General features: G+C 41.4%; 1 protein-coding gene across 4 annotated transcripts in view; it reads right to left on the reverse strand.

The window, feature by feature from the left end:
• Positions 1-13300, reverse strand: part of LOC109481743 (paired box protein Pax-6-like) — a 103206-nt gene that overhangs the window by 69840 nt on the left and 20066 nt on the right. For 3 of the 4 annotated variants that reach the window (XM_019784335.1, XM_019784334.1, XM_019784339.1), the window contains exons 2-3: positions 9657-9773; positions 678-740 (exon numbers count right to left, since the gene is read on the reverse strand). In XM_019784335.1, the coding sequence (XP_019639894.1) occupies positions 678-740; positions 9657-9669 (76 nt within the window). In that variant the 5' untranslated portion in view covers positions 9670-9773. The remainder of the gene's footprint in view (positions 1-677; positions 741-9656; positions 9774-13300) is intronic. The other variant, XM_019784336.1, reaches the window with a different exon arrangement.

Below are 13300 nucleotides of genomic sequence, written 5' to 3' on the forward strand. Positions count from 1 at the left end.
AAACCCGACTGAAGGTTATTGGTCTTTAGCAATACAAATCTATCTAAACTCACCCGAACCCTTACCGAATCTTGCGCCCAAAACTTGCACACATATGTACATTTTTGGAACAGATGACAAAAGAGGCGACAAAGCTTTACAGTCAGTTTTGCCAAACAATAGATGTACACAATTCGCCCAGTGAACTGCAGGGAATTGATATAGGGGGCGCTGATTCCTGGTACACACGAGTTTATAATTATTTCCCCGAATCTTTACAATTAGAGTTTCTAGTTGTGCAGACTTCAGGCCTGCGGCTAAACTTCAAATCACGACACTCCTACTCCTAAAATATTCTGTAATGTCGACAAGCTCTGGTATAGGAATCTACTTCCTAGATTTTCAAGTACTGTTATAAGATTACACATGTAGTAGTATGATGTACCGGTCTCCTATCATAACCTGTACAGAGTGTAGACGTATCTTTAAATTGTGAATTAAAATCTACTCTCTCCAAACTTAAGTGAGACTCGGCTAAAAAAGTGCCAAATTATCATGGTAATTTAAAAAAAAAACACTGAATATTAAAAATGCAAGTAGAAATAAAGATTGTGGGACTAAGGATAGGATGTGATGATGGGAACGAGAGGTTAGTGACGACTGGTGGTGTTGGGAACGAGAAGGGACAAAGGTCTGACCTGGGTCGGCTTGTACCGGGCTGTACTGCGCATGCTCGTCACCAGGGCGCTGCAGGGTCCAGGCTACAGGGCAGGCGGAGAGAGGAAGGAAGGGTCAAAGGTCAAAGTTCTATGCAGGTCAGTAGGATGCAACAGGGTCTAATACATGAATAAGGGTGACCTTGAACGGAGGAAAATCATGAAATGGTCAGAACTATATATGCGCCACCATGTTATAGGTTAAAGACCTGCATCATATTATATAGCTTTTGTGAATCAGGACAAATTAACATTAAACAATGACAATAAAACAACACATTATCGAAACCCCAATAAATGATACGGATTCTTATAGAACATATTTCAAATAATTAGATGATATGTTGAGAATATGTTAACGCATGTTCATGATCTGTGATGCATGCATGTACATGTTTGTATGGAAGAAGTAAACTTACAAAACTTACCCCCTACAGCATTAAGGACTTATCTACTACACGTCTACGGAACTACACATACTGTATCATCTGTAAAGCAATGTTTGTACGATTTATTACTTTTTTAATTAACTTATTTATTTATTGTGTCCTCAAGGTAATGTTTTTCAATTCAATTGATGACCCCACTTGCACACACTTGGAGAAACACTTTGAAACTCGTGAAAAATTTTCCTGTCCGACATTTTCCCTCACACACTGTATAGATTCTGTATTTTTGTTCTTCTGCCATTTCTGGAACTTAAAGTACTGTTTTTCAATTGATGACCTCAAGGTACTTAAGAATTTTGCATACACTTAAAAACAACACATTGGAGAAACACTCTGAAACTCCTGTCCGGTATTTTCTCTGATATGTGTATATTCTGTATTTTTCTTGTTTTGCTGATTAAATTCCTGACTATTCTGACAGATTCTGTTCAGCAAAAGCCCGGCAGGCCCAGCGGAAGGCCCGGCGACTAAGACGGATCCTCCCCTGCCCCGCACCATACATCTTATAACTGATCCCTTGTTTCCCGTACAGAACGTCCCTGCCCCACACCGTACATGTTGTTTCCCGCGCACAAAAGTGCCACAATGCGTTACCAGGACACGTCCTCCCAACCTCCCGTCATTACCCCGCTTGTTTTTGACCAGCCGGCGGCAAACGACGCTACAAAGCGGCGGCGGGGACCGGAGCCTGTCAGGACGCATGAATCTCCGCATGATCGTCTGTTTCACGCCTTTCTGCGGACACAAAGGCGCGGCGAGCCCGACAATACGCTCCCGGGACCCGCTTACAAACCTCGCGACCCGAGCTGCTCCGGTGGTCCGGGGTAAAAAGGGAGAGAAAAGAGCTTGCTCGGCTCCTGTGTTCTCCTGAACAATCCCTAACAAGAGGTTTGGGTTTTGGCTTATTTATGTTTTAGACTTTTTTATCTGGCTTTCTTTTTTGCACTGGTGCGTCTTTAATTTTTCAAAATTTTTGCGAGCAGTGGAAGATCTTGGCCAAGCAGCATGCTGCCCCGACGGCTGACTAAGCCATGGGAGAGAGACAGAGAGAGAGAGTGAGTGAGTGAGTGAGTCAGTCAGTCAGTCAGTTTCTTTTTGCTGCGTAAAAAACATACTGGTGAAAAAAAAAGAAAGCCCGATAGAAAAGTCTAAAACACGCCAAAAATAAGCTATAACCAAAACCTCTGCTTGGAGAGTACTCCTGAAGGCTGACCTGATGTTTACATGTGCGCCTGTCAGGGTCTACAGATAGCGCGGATTTAGGAATCCAGATTGGAACGATAAAAAGTTAATCATGAGACACTAGCACCTTAAGAATGTCCGAAAGATGAAGGGAGACGGGTTAAACCTATAGTTGTTAACTCCACTATCACTGGCCTATATCTTTCCTTAGATTATTAGCTTACGCCTAGGTGAGAACACCCTTAATCTATATAAACAATAATTAAGAACAGTCTATTTTGTAGAGTTATGTTGACGGCGATAGAATCAGAGATAGAATAAGGCCCATTTTTTTAATTTGTTGTTAACAGACGGCAATCACTGAGCGTCCGCATACAGACCGAAAACAGACTTGTACGATCCTTAATTTTATCTTTAGAATATGGTGCAAGATGTAAATGGATAATTTTAAAAGAAACCAAACACAGAAATCCATGGAATCTGTGGCCACTAGAGCTGCCGCAGTCTCTAGTGGAAATTTGGTGTTAGAGGCAATGTTCAATTTGTGATAATCCAAACGGCAGCAGCTTAGTATTAGCCAGGAATATCACATACATGTAGCACGAACAGTACTTGAGCCCCCCTGGGCTTCGGAATCCACTCCAAGGTTCTTAGCGAATCCCGATGACGACTCTTAAAACCCTTTCAGCCGAAGGTTCTCAGAACGTGATGTTTTCCTTGCCTGAGAAACGTGGCGTGATCACGAAGAAGCTCTTTAACGTCTCAGAGGACCTTCCTACATTTCCTCATACCGAGGACGTTGTAAAAGAAGCTCTCTGCTATAACGTATGTAGTTAACGTTTCGGTGTTGACTCGAGCTATATTTAAAGATAAGGTACGTTTACGTGTTGGCATCAACAATGCTAAAGTTATCACTGATAATATCAGGCATATGACAGCTATTGATCTTTCCAATGAGCATTAATATTTCCAATTAGCTTTAATGTTTCTCAAGAACATGTAGTGTGGCATTCATGTGTATGTGCGTGCAAGTTATCGATACATGTATGTCACCGGAATGAGAATTAGAAAAGTAAATGTTGACGTTGACATTACGAATGTTTTCCAATGTATCTTTTCTCAGGGTCCCCACACTGTAAGGGACATGCTGTCTTTCTTCACGTTTTTGTTGTGACGAGGACGTCAGTAAAGTGGCCTTACAGGACGCTACATTGTGTCGCTCAAGACGCTACATTGTGTCGTTCTTGTTGTTTTTGTTCTGCTGTCCGCGGGTTGATTGATGCTCCCCCCTCCAGCGGTGGGCTCGGCCGGAATAGACCCACATTATGGACACATAAAAGGCGACAACCGACAACAATGTTGCAGTTTTCTGCCTACTTTGCAACATATGTCCCGACCATCGGGTGGTCGCTACTGTAGCGAAATCACTTCTGTAGAACCGTCTCGTGGCAAAATTTGTGGCCAAACGTTTCCAAAACAGTTTTAACTTCAAAACAAAGTGTGCATTAACCGGTAGCCAGAGGCAGATATGACGTCAGCAGGTCGTAATGAGACCTTGGCTCATGGCAATTGTCTCAAACAACCTTCGCTACAATTTTACAATTGCTACTTTTAACATACCTGAATAACTGACCTAGCCGAGGTGGTCAGAGACTAACTGGATGGTTTTTTTTATATAATTATAAAATCTTGTCGCAATAATTTCTAACATTTTGCTATATAGCTCGCAGAACATACAACAGCGAAATAAATATAATCTACAAATGTAACATACTTTATTAGCTTGATGAGACCACTCTTATTTTCTTTATGTTAAAACTTGGTCTGCTGTAACATGTATAGACGAAAACCATTATCCAGGAAGGCGCAACGAAGGCCGTTCACCCGTAGCCTCTACCAGGCTTCGGCAGGCGGCGGATCGCGCGGAAGGAGTAGAAATTATAGCCAAATAGAGGGATAACATGCCGGGGGAGTTGGTCTGCTAGAGAGTAAATTTTGCCGTACACGAATATACTCTATAGCGGACCAATTCCCCTGGCATGTTATCTCTCTAATTGGCTAATTTCTACTCCTTCCAGCCGCCTGCCGAAGCCCGGTAGAGGCTAGTTCACTCCTTCAGCAAAGTATGACAGTTAGTGGGAAACAGATCTGGTCTGGTCTTCCCCTGTCTCAAAGCCATCGCCAGTTATCGGGAAATCTCGTGTTCTCTCGGATTGCGGGCCGAGCGAGGAATGCGCGCCTTTCTGTTTGTTCAATGGCTCAGAACATTACCGAGCTGCTACTGTACAGTATACAGTAAACTCAACCGGCGGGCAGGCAGGCCGCAACATGGCTAGCCTCCGCGTAGCAGGCTTATAGAACTTGGGGTTTGGTGGTCTTCGGCTGTTTTCTGATTAGCCCAGTTCTAAAAACTAGGGTAATTCAACCTGGCCGGCTATGTTGTCTATATGCAATCTGAAAATAGCACATAAAAGACCCTGAAGACCCCCAAAAGTCCCCAGTTTTTGGCATACTATGGAGGCTACAACATGGCGGAGTGGTTTGGACAGTGGTGCAGTCTACAGAACTAGCTATCGGAGGGAAACTTCTCACTAACGGAACGGCTACACTGGGATCCGGACAAGTTTTGCTACATTGTGACGAAGCCGTAGGTACGGACACTGTGCAACAAAAAGTGGCCAGTCTTTATGCTGTCTGGAGCGACGACCTTTTCTAGCCGCGCGCCATTGTCAGATCCAGAGAGCGCAGAACAACGTAATGCGGTTGGACGCGGTATTTAATTCGGAAAAAGATTTCTCTGAGCTCTGGCCAGTACTAAGGTACAAGGAGATTCGTCATTCCAATCTGTTCCCTTAGATAGTATAACCGTGTTTTCGTCTTTTACGACACGTTCGAAGCTAGACTATGTAATAAGACGAGCACAAAGACAGACAATGGTAACACGTAGCCTGGATGGAACAATGGCAACATGCGAGGGAAGGTAGGAAGGAAAACATTTCTGTACATTTCTTAGCGATTCCTGGATTATTCGTCCTGAAAATCTGTAGCTGTTTTCTTTCCGGTAAAAAGACCATCCACGTGTACATTGTACTCTTATCAGGACATGGATCTACTAAACAAGTCCAGACAATGAAGGTCATGGTTAGTTACAGTTCTCACTCATAGACTCATTCGTTTTGTGTTAGCGGTATTCAGATTTGTGACACTGTGTTTTCAATAACTATATATCTTTTTTTTCCGAAGAATACATCAGTTGAAACACTGATTCATCAGTTTTCATTCATTTTGTATTTTGAGTTCTTGAATTGTGAATGATATGCCTCGCATTTATGCGTGAGTTTTGAACAATAGGAAATTATTGTAGTTTGGACAGCTTTCTTCTAACTATTTTATACACAATTTCTCTTAGTAGCCACCAATTTAAATGTTACCCTCAAAACTATTCCATCTTTTTAATATTCCATGCAGTTAATAAAGACCTATTTAATGTTAAAGATTTGTTCTTAGACGTTAGAAAAAAAAACTGATCGGTAAACATATTAAGCACTTTAGACACTCACTATATCTGCAAGGAGATATTAACTTGGCGAGTTTGGTGGTTAATATATTTTTTGTGAGTCCAATTCAGGACCCCTGACGAGTTTTCAATAAACTAGTAAAATATACTGCTCAGTCCAAGTGTATCTGTGTCTAGTTGACTCTGCCATATATATAAGTATGCAGACGAGCATTTGTGCTATAGTGTATCTGTGTTATAGTGTATCTGTGTTATAGTGTATCTGTGTTATACTGTATCTGTGTTATACTGTATCTGTGTTATACTGTATCTGTGTTACATACATGTGGAGACGTGTATTTGTGCGATCGCGTATTTGTGTTATATACCAGCCCAGACGAGTATCTGTGTGGTGTCCCTGCCTTGACGTGTATCTGTGCAGACGTGTATCTGTGTTATAGTGTATCTGCGCAATAGTGTATCTGTGCCATATACCCGTGCAGTCGAGTATCTGTGCGGTGTCCCTGCTCAATTTATCGTGAGAAACCCCGTCACGTAACGAGACGTTAAACGGTGTTTGGGTCACCCCAGCTGATCTGTCTGTCAGGGTCTGACGGATCCGGAGTCGTGTCAGGATAAATGATTAATCGGAACGGCGCAAGACTTTTCAACCCGAGCCATTAACCATACAAATGAAGCTGAAACACATTGTTGTAGTCAGGAAAGTGTTAGATATGAGCTACAGGCTTGTGAATACCAAATAAATCAAGCAACTGTTGAGATTCTCCACTACCCACTATCTTCTGATCGATTCAAATTAGATATTTAATACTGTGTTATTTTAATGTGTATTTGTGTTACTGAGTTGTAATTCTGAACGTCTACTATATTGTTGTGATGCAGGATATGTCCTTACATCAATTCAGCCACACGTACATCTCGAGTTGACAATAAACTATTATTATCTTTCACCAATGACTAAGACAGAGTAGAGCGTCTGACTCTTCAGAATGTTTCTCCAGTTGCTTATTCTATTGTTGGATATATATAGTAAACAGCTGCATACTTATTGTTCTATGAGGTTCACGCGAGGGCAAAATGCATGGTGTAACAAATCTCTACATGAAACCCAGAACAACGTAATAGAATGGTGTATTTCTACAAAATACAAAGTTCATACTTAAACAGTCTCTATGACATGTTGCCACACCTTCGACTTTTCAAAATCTGCAGGAAATACTATATGCAATTACCGCGAATCAAACAAAACAATCGTAAAAAAACAGGACCAAAGCTAAAGAACAGTACTGACGTCTATATGGCAGTGTTCTGATGTTCTTTTATGAAGACTTAATTAACATCAAGCATTCTGAAACTCGTTGCTTTACAGCGTTTGTCTTCTACTATGTTTCGTTTAGCCCATGTCTTCCTCAAGTTTGAAATCAAAATGTAGAATATTTGATGTCATTTTTATCGTCATTTTTGTTTGATTTTAATTTGTGGTTGTCGAACATACAGCTGTGAGCCTAAATGTGTTCCCTGTGACCTCTGACATTCACAAAAATGGCGGCAACAACACAGCCGCGTCTGGCCGCCATTTCACGGCAACATTACGGCGGGGTTTCTGCCTAAATTTGACGAACTAAATTCGCACCAAACTGAGCCTGATATATAATACTGTTCTTATCAAAGACTTGAGTAACTCTTGCATTTTAGCTGCTTCAATTTGTAACTAGAATAATAGGCTTTAGACGTGCAAAAAATAGTCGGCTGGACTGTACATTGAGCGAAATGTTAACATTTTTAGTCAGCCCGAATTACACATCATCAGTGTTCTGTTTGAAATTAACCGAGTGTAGGAATATAAGGTTTCATAAGTCTGTACTGCTTTGCTAATTAGCGGGTAAAGATTTGTGTAACACCTATCCGGTGAAAAACTGCAATTACTACAAGGCTATCAGGACTTTAAATGCTGATAAGTATCAGACCTCACAGAATGTAAACATGGACACAAACGTGGAGAAACAAACTTAAAAAAAGATTCATTAAACAAAAAAGCAAAATGATAAAAGAGAGAGAGAGACTACTAGACAGTTATACCTACGGCACAGTATGTATAATCACTGTAGAAATAGTTCCCCTACATGTAGCAGTTCCCATGTTGCGACAATGTTGCAGTTCCCATGTCGCGGACATGTAAACATGGCCACAAAATGTGGAGAAACAAACTTTAAAAATGAGCCATTAAACAAAAAAAAAAAACCCAGCAAAATGGAAAAAAAAGAGATAGCCTACATGAAACTAGACAGTTATACGCAGACACTGTATGTAGTAAGCACTGTGGAAACGATTTCTCTACATGTTGCAGTTCTCATGTTGCGACAATGCTCCCATGTTGCGACCATGTATCAGTCCCCATGTGGTCGCGCGGTAATTTACAGCTTACCGACAAGCTGCGCGGTTTGTACGGCTGGTAAGAAGTATGGAAATGTTCGTTACTCATAAATAACCTCGGCAATTAAAGGCTTAACGGGTATTCAGCGGGAAGAAAGGCACCAAATGGTCCCATATTGTGGGCCGATTGAGCTGGGTGATGGTTATTAGATACAGGACGAATTTCATTTGTAATGGAGGCAATTTAAATGCCAACAGGGGAAATACTCGGCATATACTTATTTTATCCTACATTAATAAAAATTCATATTTCCAATGCAACTAGACATTTCCACTAACTAAATAGCAAAGGGCCTGATGTATGTAATGTTAGCTAGTTTACGTTGTATATTTATCAACTTTGAATATGTGTTAATGTACCTGTACTTGGCCCAATGTGGCAAACATATACACTGAACGTCTCAATTCATTGTGGTGATTACAACAGCGTACATAAACATATACATATACATGTACATGTAAGCATTCTGAACGTAGTGAGATTCTTGTTGCAACAACACATCAGTAATAATACCCACCCGTGACAGGAGAATCGTACACTGGGAAGATGTACAGAAAGTGGTACTCCATAAACAGCAGCTACCGTTAACAGCAACAAAACACAAAACAGCAGCTAACAGCTACCGTGCCAGCGGAGCGGCTGGTTCCACACAAGGGGCGGCACATCCCGACTGGGCCGGGGAGGGACGCCGGGCTTTTCATCGGCCATTACAACACGGGAATTTCTACCTATTGCTATTGCGTGAACGTTAGGGTTTAAAGAAGCAAACAAAAATACAAATAACAAACAGAAGGGGTTGCCTTTTCTTGTTGGAATACAGACATTGACTGGGAAGTTACAGTTGCAGAAACAAATGTATGCGATATGTTATTAAAAAAAACTTGTTTCAGACGCTACGTACGTTGCATGAATGTTAGTTAGGGTTCAAACAAGCAACCAACCAGCCAAAGAAACTAGTAAACAAGCAAACAAACAAACAAACATAAGGGGTTATTGCTTGGGAAGTTACAGTTGCAGAAGCAAACGTCTGCGACATGTTGTAAAAAATTGTTTCAGACACTACGTACGTTGCGTGAATGTTAGTAAGGGTTCAAACAAGCAACCAACCAAACGAAAAACAAACAAGCAACCAACCAAACGAAAAACAAACAAACAAACACAAGGGGTTGCCTTCTCTTGTGCTTATCCGTTGGAATACAGACATTGACTGTCAAGTTACAGTTACAGCTACAGAAACAAACGTCTGCGATATGTTGTAGGAAAACAACTTGTTTCAGACACTACGTTTTGTAAATGTTAGTTAGGGTTCAAACAAGCAAGCAACGTATATACCAACCAACAAACAACCAGACAAATAAACAAACGGAAGGCGTTCCGACCTTTATGCGGCATGTGGGGCTTGACGTCTGCTGCTGCCGGACTCTCCAGGATGGTTCCTCGGTGGTTCCCGGGTGTGAACAGGGTGTCTCTTCGGTCGGTGGTCAGTCAGCTGAGGTCTGGAACGGCAGGAAACGGGTTATATAGCTGCGTTTTGATTTCACATAGAATTATAGAATAATGTAATAATTTTGTAGATTGTTAAGCCTATATGTTCCTGTAATGTTTTGTCATGTCTTCTCTTGTGTGTATTCTTACAGAAATGGCCTAGACAGTTACAGTGAAGGAAACAGACATTTGAGATATGCTGTAGAAAAACAACTTGTCTCAAACACTACGTTACTGTGTTATATACATTACTACACAGAGCGGCACCTGTGCTTGACGTTGGTTCCTGAACAACGTTTAGCTGCAAAAGGAAGAATTGACAACATGTTTACGTTTTTACTGACATGATTTCTTGCCGTCAACATGTACAGATAATGGTAAAGACGCCCACGGCATGGTTCATAACGTAATGTTTTAACGTTGCAGTGCTGTTTATTGTTGCAGCTAGTTGCAAACATTACGTTACCACCAATAAACATATCCAGTTACACACATCGCGCGTCTGGTTGTAGCTAACTATACATATATACGACTGTTGCAGAGGAACGAAAACTGTTCAACCTTCTTTTCATTTCATCTAATCATCAAAAGTGTATCATGATACATAATAATACAAATATATTTCCAATAGATAAATTTGATTATATACTAGAAGGAGATAACCCGCACTGCATACACATAGGTAAATATATCAACGAATGTTTACACCTTAGAACTAGCAGTATAAGTAATACGCAACATTGTTGGTTCATTTGTACCCATTTGTTTGTATGTATAGTTTGTATAGTTGTGGTTTACCTCATGAAAGTCGCAGTAAATTAGTTGTACCAATGAGGATTGAGGAACGTTAAATGAAGAAATTAAAGAAGTCACATTCTAGACTCGAGCCATAAGCAGACATATCATACAACGATCCTTATGTCTGAAAACTACTTGGGAGGAAAAAACAGTTAACATGGGGAGGTGGTTCTGGACTCGTTTGTTCGCTACAAACCCAGACACAGACTGTTGCAGATGCTGTGGCCAGTCACTGCGGACAGGGGTTTGTTACTTATCTCAGTTCCCACGATTAAGGTATGGCCCGGCTGTGTGTGGACGGCCATAAGTGTATGGACGGCTCGAGGCGAATTAAACTTCTGCCTCTGGTGTGCTGACAACATGGCCGCGGGACAACAACAGGACACATCCTTGCTGTGTGTGGTACGAGTACAGCACCAAAGCCTGCATATGGTAAATGTGTGTGGGACAGCACCCGACCACAGCGCCACCGTGTGTGGGGCCGCGGGCTTTAACTGTATCTCACCGCCACGAGGCACGGCGATATCAGTCGGACTGATTAACCAACATCCAACATTCCGACACACAGACACTTGCCTGGCGAGATACTGTGAGGATAGGCGGGCAAGAACGCCGCTAGAGTACCTAAAATATACGACAAAAGCAGTTACTCAAGCAACTGGATATCATTTTGGAAACGGTCAGACGTTTGTATCTGAAATATACCCGCTTACATGAACATATTTTTTGGCTTTCTCCGTGGCGCTTTATTGTGCTTGTATAGTTTCTCTTATGCCGTCTGCATGTAGTGTAAGTTATGTTTTTCTGGTGGGCTGTCGGCAACGTCCACACAGTTACAAAGCGCGCTGACACAGAGGCTAACCATTGCTTTCGGTACAAGTTGTACATACATTACCGGGTGTTACATGTTGTTTTAAGTCTAGTCTAAACGTTGTGGTGTAATTACGCCGAACGTTTATTGAAATGAAACCATCTATAAGTTGACAATTTCTACTTCCCTACATTGTACATTATGCATGTACAGAGTTGTTTCTGTTTAAGTTTAGTTCCAGCAGTGTTACCGCGTTTTTTTCCGATTTAAACGTATACCTAAACATTCATTTTTCTGCCTGATGCAGATATATGTTTTTATTGAGAAACACGTAAACAAATGTTTACATTGGCAGACTTTAAGTAATGCTAACAACACTACAATGACCATATGGCCGTACATGCCGAAATGTCAATGTCCTCATTATGTAGCCGTTTCAATATTTATGTAAGCAAAATCACTATGGCTAAAACACGCTGTAGATGCCCTATTCAGCTGTTGGCTGAGAATAGTTGTGAATGATTTTGAATGGTTGCGAATAGTTGTAAATGGTTGTTAATGGTTGTACAAATTGTTGTTACAACACAATCCAAAATACGTAAGCAAAGAAATTTGAAATCATTACGCAAAGCATCATATACATTCCATGACTAATGATTCAAGTGAAATTCATTTTTGATTTGCTTCGGACAAAATTTTCTGCGTAATTAAAGATTCGTACAATGAAGATACTGCACAATTCATGTGTGCGGTGTCAAGTAGTGAATGTGTGGTCGTCTAACGTTGTAAACGCCTTTTTCAATTTCCATGTTATTTTAACCGTAAATCTATTTGTAAATATCCACAGTTGAGCTAATACTAGTAGCTAATTTAAAAAAAAAAAACAGGTATTCTTTTAGGAGGGGGTAACCGATCTGTCGGACGGTCTGAGAAAGTTCACTGAGTTTGAAGTAAAGAGTTTCTTCTCAGGTGGCTGCACTGTCAGTGTCTGGACATCAGGACTCATCAGGTCAGCGGCTCTGCCAAGTGGACATGTAGCCTGGGTCCCATCCTCTGTAGTTTTCGCCCGCTCCCTAATGCGGTGCCCAGCGACGTAAGGGGACGGTCAAAAACTACGGAGGATGGCACCCAGGCTAGTGGACAGGGCAGGCGGTTTGTAGTGCAGGTTTGGCCGTAATGTCAGTTGCGTGCACAAAGGTTAGATATCCAAGAACATTACAGAGTACGTAATACATTTAATAAAATAAAATTTAAAAAAATACATTTTTGGGTGGTCTAGTGTCTTTATACAAATACTCAATTGTCCATTATTGTTGTCTTTGCTAACATTTTATGCGTAGCTCTTGGCCATTATGCGATCTAGTCGGGCCAAATTCTATTCGACTCGCCGAAATATACGACAATGCGCTATACAATTATGCATTGTTTTTACATTGAGTGAATGGTAAATGGTTTGGTGTTTTAGAATTCTATACAATCCCCCGAAATATACAAGTATATACAAGTATATAAGATAAGTGGGATCTACTGTATAAGATAGATCAAGCAACTGTATGGAATGTGTGAGGAGGGGCACTGCCAAAGTGTGCACCTAGCTTCCGTAGCAGGCTTATAGAACTGGGGGTTTGGTGATCTTCGGCTGTTTTCTGATTAGCCCAGTCCAAAAATCCGGGGGTAATTCAACCAGGCCGGCTATGTTGTCTATAGATATGCAATATCAGAAAAAAGCTCCCAAAGACCCTGAAGACTCCCAAAACCCCCAGTTTTTGGGGTGCCATGGAGGCTAGTGCGCACCGAAGACCGCTCCTACTCCCACCTGTTGCAGACGGACGGAGTTCACAGACCGTAGTTTTCAGTTCGCGCGATTTGATCCGATACGATGCGGCGGCACGCATGTGTGCATGGTTTATAGAGATTTATGCATGGTCA

Source organism: Branchiostoma belcheri, unplaced genomic scaffold (assembly GCF_001625305.1).
Source record: "Branchiostoma belcheri isolate BF01 breed outbred unplaced genomic scaffold, Haploidv18h27 scaffold57, whole genome shotgun sequence".
NCBI lineage: Eukaryota > Metazoa > Chordata > Leptocardii > Amphioxiformes > Branchiostomatidae > Branchiostoma > Branchiostoma belcheri.